The sequence below is a fragment of the Tamandua tetradactyla genome, chromosome 5, assembly GCF_023851605.1.
Source record: "Tamandua tetradactyla isolate mTamTet1 chromosome 5, mTamTet1.pri, whole genome shotgun sequence".
Lineage (NCBI taxonomy): Eukaryota > Metazoa > Chordata > Mammalia > Pilosa > Myrmecophagidae > Tamandua > Tamandua tetradactyla.
This window is the reverse complement of record NC_135331.1, coordinates 8,131,238-8,147,087: the sequence shown is the minus strand read 5'-3', so window position 1 is coordinate 8,147,087 and position 15,850 is coordinate 8,131,238. Positions and strand designations below refer to the sequence as shown.

The window sequence follows — 15,850 nt, the reverse complement described above, 5'->3', positions numbered from 1 at the left end:
ATTCATTGTGTTGGGGCCTGGTCATTTCAATCTGTAAATGCATGTTCTTCAATACTGGAACATTTTCTTGAGGTATTTAATAGTTTCCTCCTTTCCATTTTCCCCATTTTCTCTTTCTGAAACTCCTGTTATTTAGGCATTGCACCTGTTGAATCAGTCCTTTTCTCTTCTGTTTTCCATCTCTGCTTTTGTGCCCTGTCTTCTGGGAAATTTTTACAAGTTTGCCTTCCAATTGTTCTATTGAGTTATTTCTCCTACCATATTTTTAATTTCTAGGAAATATTTTTTGTTAATATATTTATTTTAAATCATTCTGTCCTTGTTTCTTCGATAGATTATCTTCTCTTAGCTCTCAGAATATTTCGATGATAGTTTCATTTTCTAAATGTTTCTTGTAAGGAGTAGTATTTACATTTTTAAAATTTCATTATTTGTTTTGGTTTGTCTGTTTCAATTAGAGGTTCTCCTCCAATGTCTGGTGATCTTTGTATGTCTATTCATATTTAAGAGTGGAACTAAAAGTTCAGTGGGAAGTTCTGTTCTTGGGTGGATATGGTCAAGTTGAGCTTCACTGAGTGATCTGGTTGAGCTGTTTCATTGGGGAACTCCCTGTGCCGATGTATCTAGTTCTTTTCTCATGGGATTTTAAGATCTTCTTCAGGAGAAGGTCTTCCATCCTCTTCATGGAGGATGCAATCCTGGCTGCTAGCATTCTGGCAACCAAGTGAGAAAAGTCTGGTGACTTCAACATTCACTGTGAAAGCTTTCCCTTCCTGCCATGTCTATAGTGTGGTTCCCCATCAGCTATCCTGGTGTTCCCTGTTCAGAAACTCTCTATTTTATTATGTCCAATGTTCATTCAGTTCAGGGAGGGCAATTACCTAGAAGCACGGAGTATAAGAGGTGACCACAGACTTGACTATTTCTTAAGCAAATTGCCCACCCATCTTCCTGGGTTTTAGCTCATATTCACTCCCACTCCAGAGGTACCTGGCGCCTCTCAGGAGCCAGTTCCTCAGTTTCTTACAAGTTCTGTGGTTTGCTTCTCAGCTTTGTCTCCTGCTGATCCAAAATTCAACTTTCTCAGCTCTGCCTAATCAATTTTCTCTTGTTTATTTCTGTAGCTTGTCTATCCACAGTTCACTTTACTGTCCAAAATTTTGTTGCTATTGTCTCCTCTTCAGTTTTCTTGGAGTTCATGCTATAAAAAAAATTCTCCGTCATTCCAGTGGGTTTTTGGAAAGGAATTGAGATAAATCACAGTGGCTTTGTTTAACCAGAAGCCTGTATCAGTGACTCTTAGAAAGTAGAGCATACAGTACCCTCTCCTACCTGGTCCTTTTTTATAAGACACTGCACTGATAATAGAGTTTCATATACCACAGGTAGGTTGGAGCAAGAAAAGGTTGAGGACTATTGTTCCTATAGGGCTCACTTAAGTAGCCAACCCTTCTGACCCATATAAAGTAAAATTCAAATTCATAAAATTTTGACTTACACATTTTTTTTCCAGAAGCACATTTCTAATGTAAAATGAGGAACTCTGGTACTTTACATCCTCCTATCAATAGTCTGATGGAGTGTACTTACCCTACAATAGGGTCGGCATACAAAAGCTAGCAGGGCAAATCAGGTCCCTTTTGTAAATAGCATCTCACTAGCGCATGGCCACACCCATTTGTAGACATATCGTCTAGACCCATGTGGTAGTTAGGTTCAGGTGTCAGCTTGGCCAGGTAAGGATGTTCCATTGTTCTGTTTCTGTGGACTTGAATCATCAGCATGTGAAATTCATCTATGGCTGATTATATCTTCAGGCAGCTAGGGGGAGTGCCTTCCCTAATGGGTAACATTTAATTTAATTAACTGGAGGCTTAAAAGACAGGTCAGAAGAGAGCTCAGCAGCTCAGCAGCTCAGAATACCTCATCTCAGCACTTGCAGCTCTGCCCAGGTGTTTGGAGATGCTGAAAGGAATTGCCCTGGGGAAAGCCATTGGAACCCACACGCAAGAAAGGAAAGCCAGCAGATGTTGCCATGTGTCTTTCCATGTGACGGAGAAACTCAAATGAAAGCTGGCTGCCTTTTCTCTGAAGAACTATAAATTTTTAACTAAATAAATCTCCTTATTAAAAGCTGATCCATCTCTGGTGTGTTGTATTCTGGCAATTTTGGCAAACTAAAACAGCCTGCTTTTGTGATATATTCTAATTTGCTAGCTGCCGGAATGCAATATACCAGAAACAGAATGGCTTTTAAAAAAGGGAATTTAATAAATTGCTAGTTTACAGTTCTAAGGCTGAGAAAATGTCCCAATTAAAACAAGTCTATAGAAATGTCCAATCTAAGGCATCCAGAGAAAGATACCTTGGTTCAAGAAGGCTGATGAAGTTCAATGTTTTTCTCTCAGCTGGAAGGGCACATAGCGAACGTGGCGGCATCTGCTGGCTTTCTCGTGGCACTACAAAAAGGGACTCTCTCCAAAATGTTTCCTCTTTTAAAGGATTCCAGTAAGCAACTCCACCTTTGATGGGTGGAGACACACCTCCATGGAAATCATCAGATGAAAAGTTACCACCCACAGTTGGGTGGGTCACATCTCCATGGAACAATTAAAATACTCCCACCCAGCAATACTGAATGAGGATTAAAGGACATGGCTTTTCTGGGGTCCACCACAGATTCAAACCGGCACATGCCACATTGGCAGAATTGAAGAATTATTACGGAGACCATCCAATCTGCAAAAGCCACAATTAGTGGCTGTTTGGCCTTTTACAGAAAGGTCACCAAGATTTGCTCTAGACTATACCACCAGACAAGAACATGCACTTTGGGTCAGTCAAGTGACCAGCTCTTCATTGAGAAGGTGGCTCTATTCCTCTATTCTCCTGCCCTTCCCAGGAGAGTGTGGTTAAGTACTGCACATAGGAATGACCATTCCAGATGCAAATGAGTGACTATCACTGCAGACTGTGCTTTTGGGCATGGCCAGTTTGAGCCACTATTTTTTTATACTCAGCTATTCATGGACCCCAAATGCCAGGAGAAGTAAATGCAGTCCTTACAGTTTGTGTGCTTTATTTAATTTCACTGAACTTTAAGCATTTTGTGCATAAGAAACTGCTTTTAAATGAAATTATTTTATCAATACCCATCTGATGTTTCCCTACAGGGCTCTTTGAGAGGCACAAGTTACTCTTTTCTTTCAATATGACTATCAAGATAGAACAAGCAGAAGGTAGAGTTCCCCAAGAAGAATTAGATTTCTTTTTAAAAGGTAATGAATTTGCCTAGTTTTATTCTTCCCAACTTCCTTGGCCTATGTTGTACATGCATTTAAGTTTGTTCATCAAAACACACATCACCAAAATTGTCTTTAAAATCTAACTTCTAACAGCATTGTTTTGTTACGTATTTCAGTTAACAGTCCTAGCCTCAGACTGGTTCTGGTTTGACTTAGAGCAGCCAGCCTTTACTCAGGGTTGCCCTAAGGCTGGAAGCCATACTGAGCTGCCTGGTTGGGTCACTGGCAGTGACAAGGGCAAGCGCATGACTCCTCCTCTTTCCACGCTTCTTCTCAGGAAAAGGACTCCCGTAAATGAAAGGAGTCAGATCACCTCTTAATCTTCCCAGGATCTCAGAGCCAGTGGCCCAATGGCCGGTCACTTCTCTTCTTCTGTTGTCATTAGGAAACATTTCCCTGGAGAAAAGCAAGCGAAAAAAGCCCTGTCCTTGGCTGTCCGACCAGGGCTGGGAAGATATCATTCTTTTATCAGAAATGTTTTCACACGACTTCGGGCATCTTCCTGATGATGTTGAGAATCATCAGACTGTCTGGCAGGACGTGAGCTCATGACCCTTCTCTTTCTCCTCCTCCCCTTCCCTACCCCTCAGCAGTCTCCAGACTTACATTTTGGGTCTATAGCCTTGTGAGTAAGAATGAATTCCAATGAGTAACCCGTTCACCTTGTAATTATTGCCCTCTGATTCCCTGGATAGAATGCTCCTTTATCTAATTCACCTAGCAGTGTGGGAGAACCATCCATCTGTCTGTCCATCTCTCCATCTGTCCTTCTGGCCATTGTCCATCCATCCATTCATCCAAGAAATATTTATTGAGCATGTACTCACCATGGACTAGGTGTATTGTTGGGTTCTGGGGACTCAACAGTGATTAAGACTCGGCCCCTCCCTTCCTAAAGTTCATAGTTTTGGGGGGTTAGAAAATGACAACCAGAAGAAGCCCTGAGGTTCATAATTCCACAGATTCTCATCCCATCACAGTGGCTTTTGGCACCTTCACATCAAAATGGGGTCTCAGTCATTTCCAAGTTGATATCACAATGAATGTTCTTTGCTCTCCTAGTGGTATGACCTGGATTCACTTGAGCAGTTTCCATTCCCCTTGGATTATGATAAAAACATCACCCATTTCCAGAAGTTGCTTATTTTGCGCTGCTTCCGTGTGGATCGGGTATATCGGGCAGTGACTGACTATGTGACTGTAACAATGGGAGAGAAGTAAGTGAGCTGTTTGGATTTGCCTGGGCCTCTGTGGGGTAGAATACTGGCTGTCGTCCCTACCTGGATGCACAGACAGCAGCAGGCACGGCCATAGCCCTTCACTGAGCGTTGTTTGCTGGCCACCCTAGAACAGCACTAGCCAAGAGAAATATAGCATGAACCACATATGTAATGTCATATTTTCAAGTAGCCATGTTAAAGTAAAAAGAAACAGTGAAGTAAGTTTAATAATGTATTATGAAATTCAAGGTATTAAAAATACTGTCATTTCAACATATAGTCAATATATTTAATATTCTTTTTCTGTATTTAAGTCTTCAAAACCGTGTGTGAATTCACTTTTAGCACATCTCAATTTGGACCAGCCACATTTCAAAGGCTCTGTAGCCACATGTGGCTAGTAGCTACCATATTGGACAAAGTAGCTCTAGGATCACATGTGAAGGTAGACACTTGATTGGGGTCGCAAACTCAAATATGTCTTCATGGCAGGCAGATGTTGCAAATGCATGAATCAGGCTGGGTGGGGGACTGGCAAGCTGAAGGGGACAAGCCCTGATGTACACAGGGGCCGCCACCCCTCAACCTCTCTCATTGGTGCCAGGGGCAGAGCGGGCCCGGAGTGGCCAGATCCTCCCACTGTTTGGAAGAAGCTAGGAATTTTGATTTTTTTTTTTACATGAAACATCCCAACTTTATCTGACAACTATTTTTTAAAAATCCCTAGATGTGGGCCATTCAGGACTTGTCTGTTGAGCTATCAATGTGGAACCTCTGGGTTTTGAGCTGAAACCTGGGGTCAGGAGCCAAACTGAGGCACCTAGGTCAGTACAAATCCACTAAACCCAACACACAAGTACTGAGATGCACTGGAGGAAGGCAGAGAGGTCCCTCCTGTTCAGTTTAGCATGCAGCATGGAAGATATGTGTGCAGACTGGATTCTAAAACCGGGAAGGCTGTACCAAGAGTTAAGGAGGAATAGTCAGAGGGTTTTGTATACTTGAGAGGGAGAAAGAAAGTGCTGATGAGACTGTCTGGACCAGACCTGGAGCTGCCCTTGTGGGAGGGGATTCTGATTTTGTTTCTTTCATCAGGTACGTGCAACCCCCGATGATCAGTTTCGAAACCATTTTTGAGCAGAGCACTCCAACTTCACCCATTGTGTTCATCCTGAGTCCCGGCTCTGATCCTGCCAGTGATCTTATGAAGTTAGCTGAGCGAAGTGGCTTTGGAGGAAACCGCCTCAAATTCCTTGCAATGGGTCAAGGTCAAGAAAAGGTAATTTGTCATTGGAAGAGAGGGGCTCTAAAGGGAAGGCCATGGCCTTGGGTGGGAATGAGTTAAGCTTGGGTTCTAGGCTCAGACACAGAGCCTAGACACACAGAGGCAGGATGCATTTCCCATCAATATAGCAGTGATAGAAGGTTAGAACACAAGAGTATTAATAATAACAATTAGCTCTAGATGTGAGATATATGCTTTCATAGCCTTACACCGTCACTGGGCTCTGCCGCCATCTCCAAAGCTCTGTCAAATTCCATCATGGTCACCCTCGGTCTTCACAGCAGCCTAGCTATGGATCAGGGTTATCGTGACCCCAGTAGCCTGGTCAGGAAAGTGGTTGGAGAAAGGCTGAGACCAGGATCTGCAAGACAGGCCTGCAGAACCTTCCAGGCCTTTGGGCTTGCTTTTCCACAGCCCTGCCTCTCTGAACCACGTCACACCCTGTTAGAACTTGCTGCACATGTTAAAGCCTGCATCAGTAAATGCAGTGCTCACATGTGGGCTCAGAGGGTGCCAAGCCTGTCCCTGCTGTGCTGTGAACCCCCTTTAGGCCCTGGGCAAATCCCTCAGCTGCAGAAGCTGCATGGTTGTGCTGGATCACCTAAGCAGACCAAGGGCACCAGCAAGGCAGAGCCACTTCCCCCAAATCACAAAACCTGAAAGAAACTATTGTAATTTCAGCACTTAGGTAAGTTTTAAATCATTTCAAAAGTCTAGACTTATTTGAAGGTTTCACTTTGTGGTTGTCCTCCACGTGTGGGGTCCTTGAAGATCTTAGAATGGCCAGGACAGCATCCACTGCTTGGGTCATTTTAATCTCTTGTGGCCCTGCTTCACGGGGGTGGTCAGGGCATAGGTAGGGGAACAGTTGGAGTGCTCAGGGCTGAGGGCAGCCAGAGAGTGCAATATGCTCACTGTCTTCTGGGCTGTGTCCAGCCCCGCGGACATACACAGCCCTGACAGAATTCTAAATGATTCTTTCTTCGAAGGCTCCTTCTGAAGCTCCTGGCTCACCTACTGCAGTGGGCCTCTGCTGTTCTGTGGACTTGAAGTGGGGCTCCTGGAGATCATGGGGTTGGAGTGGCTTGGGGATGCCAGCTCTTCTCTTGTCCCACCTCTCGGTGCAGGTGGCCCTGCAACTGCTGGAGACAGCAGTAGCTCGTGGGCAGTGGCTGATGCTGCAGAACTGCCACCTCCTGGTCAAGTGGCTGAAAGATCTGGAGAAGTCCCTAGAGAGGATCACCAAGCCTCACCCAGACTTCCGCCTGTGGCTCACCACGGACCCCACCAAGGGCTTTCCCATTGGAATTCTGCAGAAGTCCTTAAAGGTCTGGCTCTGGGGCAAACAACCGTGTACCCACAGCCTGGTTTCCAGGATCATTACCTTTCTGCCACAGGCGTGTGTGTGCGCCAGAGTGTGTGTTAGGATATAGCTGAAATCTCATGGGTACCTGCATTAGTTTCTTAGGGCTGTTATGACAAATTACCAATGCTGGGTAACTTAAAACAATAGAAATTTATTCTTTCACAGTCCTGAAGGCCAGGAGTCTGAAACTTAGTTATCAGTAAGGTTGGTTCTTTCTGGAAGCTCTCAAGGAGAATGGTTTCCATGTTGCTCTCCTGGCTTTTGGTGGTTGTTAGCCATCCTAGGTGCTCCTTGGCTTGTAGACACATCACTCCAGTCTCTGCCTCTGCCGCTGTTTTCACATGGCCTTCTTCTCTGGGTTCCTATCTCTCTCTCTTCAAATTTCCCTCTTCTGGTAATGACACTAGTCAGACTGGGTTTAGGGCCCATGCTAATTCAGTATGACTTCATCTTAACCTGATCAAATCTACAAAGGCCCTATTTCCAAATAAGGTCACATTCACAGGTTCTGAGTGGATATGGATTTGGGGGGAAAAGGGGCACCATTCAATTTAGTAAAGTCCCCGTTCCCGTCTCTCCCCCTGTTTAGAGGTAACCATTCTCCTGCATTGGCTACTTTATTATTCCCAGCCCTGTCTTCACCCTGTATGTGTGTATATAACATCATCTACGTTAGCTTCCACATATTTCACTTTTCTTTTTTCTTTTTTTTTCGCATGTGCAGGCACCAGGAATTGAACCCTGGTCTCTGGCATGGCAGGCAAGAACTCTGCCTGCTGAGCCACCGTGGTCCACCCTATTTCAAATTACTAAACTGTCTCTTTTATGGCTAAAGATAGGCCCACCTGCAGCCAGCTCTATTATAGTGGTTATGAGCAGAAGTTTTAAGTGCTTTACATGCCTCATTTAATTTGTTTTTCTGAGAATTCTTCTGGAAAGTTTTTCTGTCTCTATCTCTGTGGCATGTGGAGGGAAGATTTAACCACTTTAATTTAACAGTTGAGTCTCCTGAGGTTCAGTGAGAGGTTAAAGAACCTTCTCGGGGCCACTTGACAAGCAAGTGGCAGAGCTGGGACTAAATATGGTTCTTTAACTTCCTCATCTGGGCCCTAAACAAAAGATTTTTGCTATTAGGGGAGTAGGAAAGGTTTCTACATAAAGATGAAGAGCAAGCCTAGAAGTCTACATTTTTACACTCTTCAAAACTCTGCAGTCTCTGCCATGATTTGTTTTCCTTTCTGCTGGCAGGTTGTCACAGAGCCACCCAATGGACTGAAACTCAATATGAGAGCAACTTACTTCAAGATCTCCCCTGAAACTCTAGAGCAGTGTCCACACCCTGCTTTCAAGTCCCTGGTCTACGTGTTGGCATTTTTCCATGCTGTGGTGCAGGAGAGAAGAAAGTTTGGCAAGATTGGATGGAATGTGTATTATGACTTCAACGAGTCTGACTTTCAGGTTAAAACACACTGCCACTGCTTTGCCCTCTTGGGAAACCTCTTCCTTAGTAGGCCTGTTTCATGCCTGATCTTTCTCCCAAGATTCAATGATAGCTGAGATCTTGCTGTCCATATTTTCAGAAAAGAGTCAGAATGTGATGACTGAAGGTTTGAGTGTAACCATGCCTGTTTCTCCTCCGTGCAGGTCTGCATGGAAATTCTAAATACGTACTTAACAAAAGCCTTCCAGCAAAATGACCCTAGGATCCCGTGGGGCAGCCTCAAGTACTTGATCGGAGAGGTATGGCTGTCTTGGACCCTTCTGCAGCTGCCTCCAGGGACTGGAGTTAGATTATGGCTGGTACCCTTTTCCTTTGTTCTCTGGGCCCCTCAAACTAACTGCCTTCTGACTCCTGTTCCCTTCCACAGAAGGCCCTTAAGACTGACACCTCCCTCCCCATCATCCTTTTGTTCTTTATCCTAAGTGAGCTCCATTCATATGTAAGTCCCCTGCAGCTGGATCCATTGACCAGGGGGCTTCTGCTGGGCATCCTTGTTGAGGCAGCAGAACCCTGGCCAACCACCCCTTGGGACACCATCAGATCCTCTCTCCTATTCAGCCAGCTCATGGGGTCCACATGGAGCTCAGGGGCAATCTTCCCCAAGTGGCCTGCACATTGTTCAGTTAGCATCACCAATTCCAAAGACAAGAGTGGCTGCTGGCTTCTTTGGTTGTTTTGTTTGGCTGTGTGTTTGATATTCGGTGAGGTGGGGCAGATTTCACAAATTGCAAGCTCATTCCCAACACTTGATGAGGGTCCTTATGAGGCTGGGCACCATCCCTTGGAAAGTCAGCAAAGCCACAGTATGATTTTGTAAATAGGCTCTCATGTACACATCGCGCCAAAGGGTTATGTGAGTCAACATGGTTTGAGCTGCCCAGGGACCAGGCCAACAGGAATCTTCCCAGGGCTGTACTTGGTCGTGACTCTGGGCTAGTCCTCTGGGTCCTTGAGACCTTGGGGTAGACACAGTAGGTCTCAAGTTCTTGACCAGCTCTTATCATGCATTATTTCAGGTCATGTATGGAGGACGGGCCATTGACAGCTTCGATCGGCGCATCCTGACCATCTACATGGATGAATACTTGGGAGATTTCATTTTCGATACTTTCCAGCCTTTCCACTTCTTCCGGAACAATGAAGTGGACTATAAAATTCCCCCGGGTGATGTCAAGGAAAAATTTGTTGGTGAGATTTCTCAGACATCAAAACCTATTTTTAAAGGTTCTCTAAGTGAGACCGTACATTCCAGCAATCTTGTTTGCTGTGGTTGGCACGACAGCTCTTCTAACTGACTGCTCTCCCGGTGGTGCTCCTTGGCTGGTTAAGCCTTTTAGGTGGCCCAGCAGGTTATTCTTCATCTTAGTGCTGATATCGTTAGCTCAGATTTCTCGTTTTGAGATGATGGAAAATGTACTAGACTCTACTGTGGAAGGGCAGAATGGCCCAGAGAAGCTCACTGAGCCATATCCATTAAAAAAAAACACAAAAAACATGCAGCTGGATTGGGGGAGGTGTAGAATTTTTATTTACTAACATGTTACCCATGAGGCTATGGAACTTAGCTTTTCGGGTCTGGGGATTTTGAGGCTGTGGGCTCTCTTTTTGGTCTCTGTGATTATAGAAGCCATTGAGGCCCTTCCACTTGCCAACACCCCTGAAGTATTTGGTCTTCATTCCAATGCTGAGATTGGATATTACACTCAGGCAGCTCGAGCCCTTTGGGGTCACCTTCTGGAGCTGCAGCCTCAGACAGGTAATGCCTACTCCCACACATTTTACTAACTTGATTAGGGTTTAATGTTATTGGCACAATGTGCTACTGTCCTGGTCCTCTGCTCTCAGATACTTTGCTTTCTCTAAAATGATCCCGGTTTTAGGGGAATCCAGCACTGGCATCAGCCGGGATGATTACATCGGTAACGTAGCCAAGGACATAGAAAACAAGATGCCCAAAGTCTTTGACTTGGACCAGGTCAGGAAGAACCTTGGAATGGGAGTCTCCCCTACTTCGGTGGTGCTCTTACAGGAGCTGGAACGCTTCAACAAGCTTGTGATACGGATGTCCAAGTCTCTGGTTGAACTTCAAAGGGTGAGGCGAGTTTTTAACCTGCAGATTACTGACTAGCTGTAGGACTTTTTTTTTTATATATATCATCCTGCTTGATTTTTCTTGATTCTGTAAACAGGCCTTGGCTGGTGAAGTTGGCATGAGCAGTGAGTTAGATGATGTAGCCAAGTCTCTTTTTCTCGGGCACATCCCTAATATCTGGAGAAAGCTTGCCCCTGACACCTTAAAGACTCTTGGAAACTGGATGATCTACTTCCTGCGGCGGTTCAGCCAGTATACATCATGGGTAGGTGATAGGCAGCAGTCTCTTTGTAGGTTCAAGGGTCAGTCTGTACTCCCTCACACCATCTCTCAAACACCTGCCTCTGTTCCCCAATAGTAACCTCTATTAACAGTTCATTGGATATTCTAGAAATAGTCTCTAATTCTATTAGCATATCTGTATCTTTTTTTCTTTTTTAAAAGATTTGGAAGCCTACTTTTCATACCTTGATTTATTCATTAAGGAGTATATCTAGGCAATTATTCTATCTTAGTACTTACAGGTCTACCTCATTCTTTTTAGAGTCTTCCATTTTACAGATATTCCATATCCTTCCCCTACCTATGGACATTTGGGTGTTTACTAATGGTTTTGTTGTGGTTATTGTTTTTACTAGTACAAACAACATTCTTGTGCATATTTTTTCTCCCCCCCCATTTTTTTTTAATTAGAGAAGTTGTGGGTATACAGAACAATCATGTATAAGATACAAGATTGCCATAGATCACCCCACCACCAACGCCCTAGCGTTGGTTGGATCGTTTTTTACAATTGATGATGGCACATTTTTATGATTGTACTCTTAATTAAGGCCCATGGTTTAACTCAGGGCTCACTGTTTGTGTGGGGTTGTTCCATGAATTTCTTTAAAAAATGTTAACTCTGTTACAATCTAAGATTTCCCTTTTTAATCATATTCAAATGTATACTTCAGTGCTATTAATTGCATCCACAACGTTGTGCTACTATCACCACCATCCATTACCAAAACATTTCCATCATGCCAAACAGGAACTCTGTATGTTTCAACCCTAATTTCTTGTTCCCTAACCCCAATCCAGCCCCTGGTAACCTACATTCTAGTTTTTCACTCTATGATTTGCTTCTTCTAATTATTTCATATCAATGAGATCAGGCAATATTTGTTCTTCTGTGTCTGGCTTATCTCACTCAACATCTTAAGATTCATCCATGTTGCTGCAACTACCAGAATGTCACTACTTTTCACGGCTGAATAATATTCCATTGCATATATATACCATATTTTGTTTATCTGTTCATTAGTTGACAGACACTTGGGTTGCTTCCATATTTTGGCCATTGTAAATAATGCTTCTGTAAACATTGGTGTGCAAATATCTGTTCAAATCTCTGGTTTCAGTTCTTTTGGATATATACTTAGTAGTGGGATTGCCAGATTATATGGTAGTTCTGTACTTAATCTTTGTCTGCCTGTGTTACACATATTTTTCCCAGCTTGTCGTAAGTCTTTTGACTTTGTTGAGGTATGTTTTATAGAAAAGTTTTAAGTTTTTACGTAGTCAAATTTAAAAGTCTTTTTTTTTTTATGGCTTCTGTGTTCAGTGTTCCATATGGAATTTGGCGATCCAGCTTGTTTTTGTCACATTTAATCGCCAGTTGTTTCAGCACCATCTTTTCTCCACTATGGCAAAATAACGTCTTTTATCATAAACTAAATTTCTGTGGTCAGCTTTGTCCCTGGAATTTGATGGCAGCCCCAGGCTTCTTGCCCTCCTGCTCTCCAGGTCACTGAAGGTGAGCCCAGTGTGATGTGGCTCTCAGGGCTGCACATCCCAGAATCCTACCTCACGGCCCTGGTGCAGGCAACCTGTCGGAGGAATGGCTGGCCGCTGGACCGCTCCACTTTGTTCACACAGGTGACCAAGTTCCAGGATGCAGATGAAGTGAATGAGCGAGCAGGACAAGGTAAGGTCAGCTCACTATGGATTCACAGCCTCTCCCTTAGGGTCTTCAACTCTGAGACATCCCAGTTCAGAGGGGCTAGCAGTGCATGGACCAGAACAGACCAGGCCATGCTCTAAAGTCAGACTGTTGCAAAAACTTGCTGTGGTTATGACTTGACATCTCTGAGGGCAAATAAGTTTCTCTTCCAGTTTCTCCATTGAGACTTGGGATTGATCCAGGGGAGGCCTGAGTCTCACATTCATTCCATAGTTGGTGGGAAATGAGGTCCTAGGTCAGAATGAGCCCTTTCAAAGAATTAGATCATGGGAGCCAGAGAGGAGTATGGACTAACTAGGTTGGAACCATTAAGTTATGCTCTATCTTCAAGTCCCTAAGACCTTGGTTAGTGACTATACAAACTGTAGCTAGAAACCACTGTCTCCTCAGGACCTTGTTTTACAGGCCATTTATCTGTAAGGAACAAAAGCCCTATTGAGCTAGTTTAAGAAGAGGATTTTTATGGTGAAGATTCAGATAACCTCATAATCCCAGTTGTCTGAGTCCAGCTGGATCTCATAGTAATTGGCAAGTAGCCAGACTGCCTTTCTTTCTGGGGCCAGTTTTCCTTTTCTTTGCATGTCTGCTCTGGCTCACCTCCCCACAGACCACTCTCTCTGTAAGAGTTCTGCTGTCTGCTCCCCAATCACTTTGTTTTATAGGGGATTTGGGGTTGCCATGGTGGCAACTCTAACCCTGATGTACTCATCTTTATAGTCTGAGTGCCCAGGGTAGTCTGGTGGTCTGTGTACCCTTGATGCCATCTTCCTTGAGGAGAGGACCTAACAGGCCCCACTGGGGAGAGGCCATGCTCCTCATCCACATAGCTGTGGCGGTGAGGCAGTCTGTGGGTGGGTCAGATCCTCTAAGAAGGGATGTGGGCAGGACAGAAATGATGGCACCTCCTATGGAGAAAGGCCTGGACTGTCTGTGGTTCCCTTGGGAAAGAATAGTCAGTTCCTTTTTGGTTGGATATGTAAATCTGATAGAGCTTTTACACAAGCAGTTACAGGTGCCTCTGTGTAAATCCCAGTTTTCTTTGTTACCTCTAGGATGCTTTGTCTCAGGACTGTATCTAGAAGGTGCTGACTGGGACATTGAAAGAGGATGTCTTATCAAGAGCAAGCCCAAGGTGCTTGTTGTCGACCTGCCGATTCTGAAGATTATTCCAATTGAAGCACATCGCCTAAAACTGCAGGTTAAAGCAAACCCTGCACTCATCCCTCCACTTCTCTTTCACCTGCATCTTCTGACCATGGTTCTAGATGAGGTGGTTTCAAATAATCCTATCTTTTTTTTTTTTTTTTTTGGAAGGCGGGCTCCGGAAATTGAACCCAGGTCTCTGGCATGGCAGGCAATACTCTGCCTGCTGAGCCACCGTGGCCTGCCCAATAATCCTGTCTTTTATAGGGGATTTTTTCCCTTTATGGATTGGGGAAGTCTTTGAGACTGATGAAAGCACTCCCCAGGAAAATGCATGTGTGCAACTGCATGAATGCAGTTATTCCAAAGGAGTCACAGATTCAAGTTTAGAACCCCTGGTCTAGACTAACCTTAGGAGAGACTCCCTCCTTTTTTGTGAAATTCTGTGGGAATTGCTTGCATCACAAAGTAGTTACATATGGTGTGGGTGGTGGGTGCCTATTTAGCTCAGCTAGGACCCATCTTTAAGGAGTGTGGCTATAAAGCCCTGCCCAGGTTAAGTTAGCCTTGTTTTGCCCTGAAGCCTCAGCTACATGTGTTTTCAGGTGCAGCCTTGCATGAGGGCCTACTGCCCTCAGATATGGAGTGCTGAGCTTACTCACCTGTCCTTTTCAGAATACCTTCCGGACACCTGTCTACACCACCTCCATGAGAAGGAATGCCATGGGCATTGGCTTGGTGTTTGAAGCTGATCTCTTTACTACGAGGCACATTTCTCACTGGGTGCTGCAAGGAGTCTGCCTCACCTTGAATTCCGATTAGCTCTTTGGATGAAAATACTGGATTCAGAATTCTAGGTCTGTGACTGGTGCTGGGAATTCATGAAGAATGATCAAGTCTGCTGTCATTTCTTGGGTCTCTCAAAGCCCACACATATATGTGTGTGGAAACAGGAGGCACAGACATTGATTTTCCTCTAATTTACAATCAGCAGTTTGAATCTCTTTCCATACAAATTAACCAGTATAGTGCTTTTTAAACTATTTTTTTCCTTTAGGATTCTGTGTATTCATAAAATTCTATAGAGCATTTTAAGATGTGTTGAATTTTTTTTTTTCCTTCTCAGAGGAAGTACTTGATTAAGCAAAGTGCCTGTATATTACTGGCACAACTGAGAACCCTAAATGTAAATTTCCAAGGGGATGATCTGACTAATGCAGGTGTGTTTCAGCAGATGTCTCCTTTGAGAAGCTCTACCTGCTCAGGTGTGGGGCAGAAGCCCAGGCTGCTGAGCTCGGGGCCAACACAGTTCTCCTCTCCCCTGCACAGGCAGTGGGCTGGGCTGGTGATGGTAAGCACAGAGCGGAGGTGGTCAGACTCACCCGCAGCCACTTTCCCTTCCTAAGGTTTGTGGTCTGTTGGCCTTGGCTGGCCAGGGCAGGGCACTGGGGAGGCAGTTGAGCTTTATGTTTCATTCGCTGCTTGAGTTCCTCACCCCACCCTTCCTGAGTCTGTGTGGGGTCAGGCAGCAGAGTTAGAACCAGCAGGACCAGTGGATTCTGGGCATCCGTTCCTTCTGTGCATTGTGAGATCAGCCTGGGTCCATCCAGACTTGGCTGCTGGCAGAGGTGGTGGCTTTACTCCATAGTGTCCTGCTGAACACTAGCAGGACAAAAGGGCAGAGACCAGTCACAGACAAAAGTAGCTTTTGCCAGAACCTCTGAAGTGTGGAATATTTTAAGGAATAGCTCTGGGCTATGAGATATGGCCAGAGACTCCCTTTTAGGAAGAAAAACCACCACTCCTGGGGGGCTGCCTCTGGGCAGGAAAGCACTGCGGCTCTGCTCAGAACCTATTTCTGTTCCTCCCACAATCTCCTCCCAGGCCCTCCCTTGGATGGTTTAATAAAAGACACAAAACAGAAAGAGGCAGG

At 44.6% G+C, this 15,850-nt stretch overlaps 1 protein-coding gene across 5 annotated transcripts in view; it reads left to right on the top strand.

The window, feature by feature from the left end:
* Window positions 1–15,012, top strand: part of DNAH10 (dynein axonemal heavy chain 10) — a 194,076-nt gene extending 179,064 nt beyond the window's left edge. The window contains exons 66-79 of one of the 5 annotated variants that reach the window (XM_077159595.1): window positions 3,174–3,239; window positions 3,691–3,845; window positions 4,368–4,522; window positions 5,621–5,804; window positions 6,938–7,138; window positions 8,425–8,634; window positions 8,821–8,976; window positions 9,694–9,865; window positions 10,302–10,433; window positions 10,558–10,769; window positions 10,867–11,034; window positions 12,558–12,738; window positions 13,827–13,972; window positions 14,593–15,012. In XM_077159595.1, coding sequence (XP_077015710.1) covers window positions 3,174–3,239; window positions 3,691–3,845; window positions 4,368–4,522; window positions 5,621–5,804; window positions 6,938–7,138; window positions 8,425–8,634; window positions 8,821–8,976; window positions 9,694–9,865; window positions 10,302–10,433; window positions 10,558–10,769; window positions 10,867–11,034; window positions 12,558–12,738; window positions 13,827–13,972; window positions 14,593–14,739 — 2,285 coding nt within the window. In that variant the 3' untranslated portion in view covers window positions 14,740–15,012. Of the gene's footprint in view, window positions 1–3,173; window positions 3,279–3,690; window positions 3,846–4,367; window positions 4,523–5,620; window positions 5,805–6,937; window positions 7,139–8,424; window positions 8,635–8,820; window positions 8,977–9,693; window positions 9,866–10,301; window positions 10,434–10,557; window positions 10,770–10,866; window positions 11,035–12,557; window positions 12,739–13,826; window positions 13,973–14,592 lie in introns of all 5 variants that reach the window. The other 4 variants (XM_077159596.1, XM_077159594.1, XM_077159598.1 and 1 more) reach the window with 4 other exon arrangements.
* Window positions 15,013–15,850: the final 838 nt, after the last annotated feature.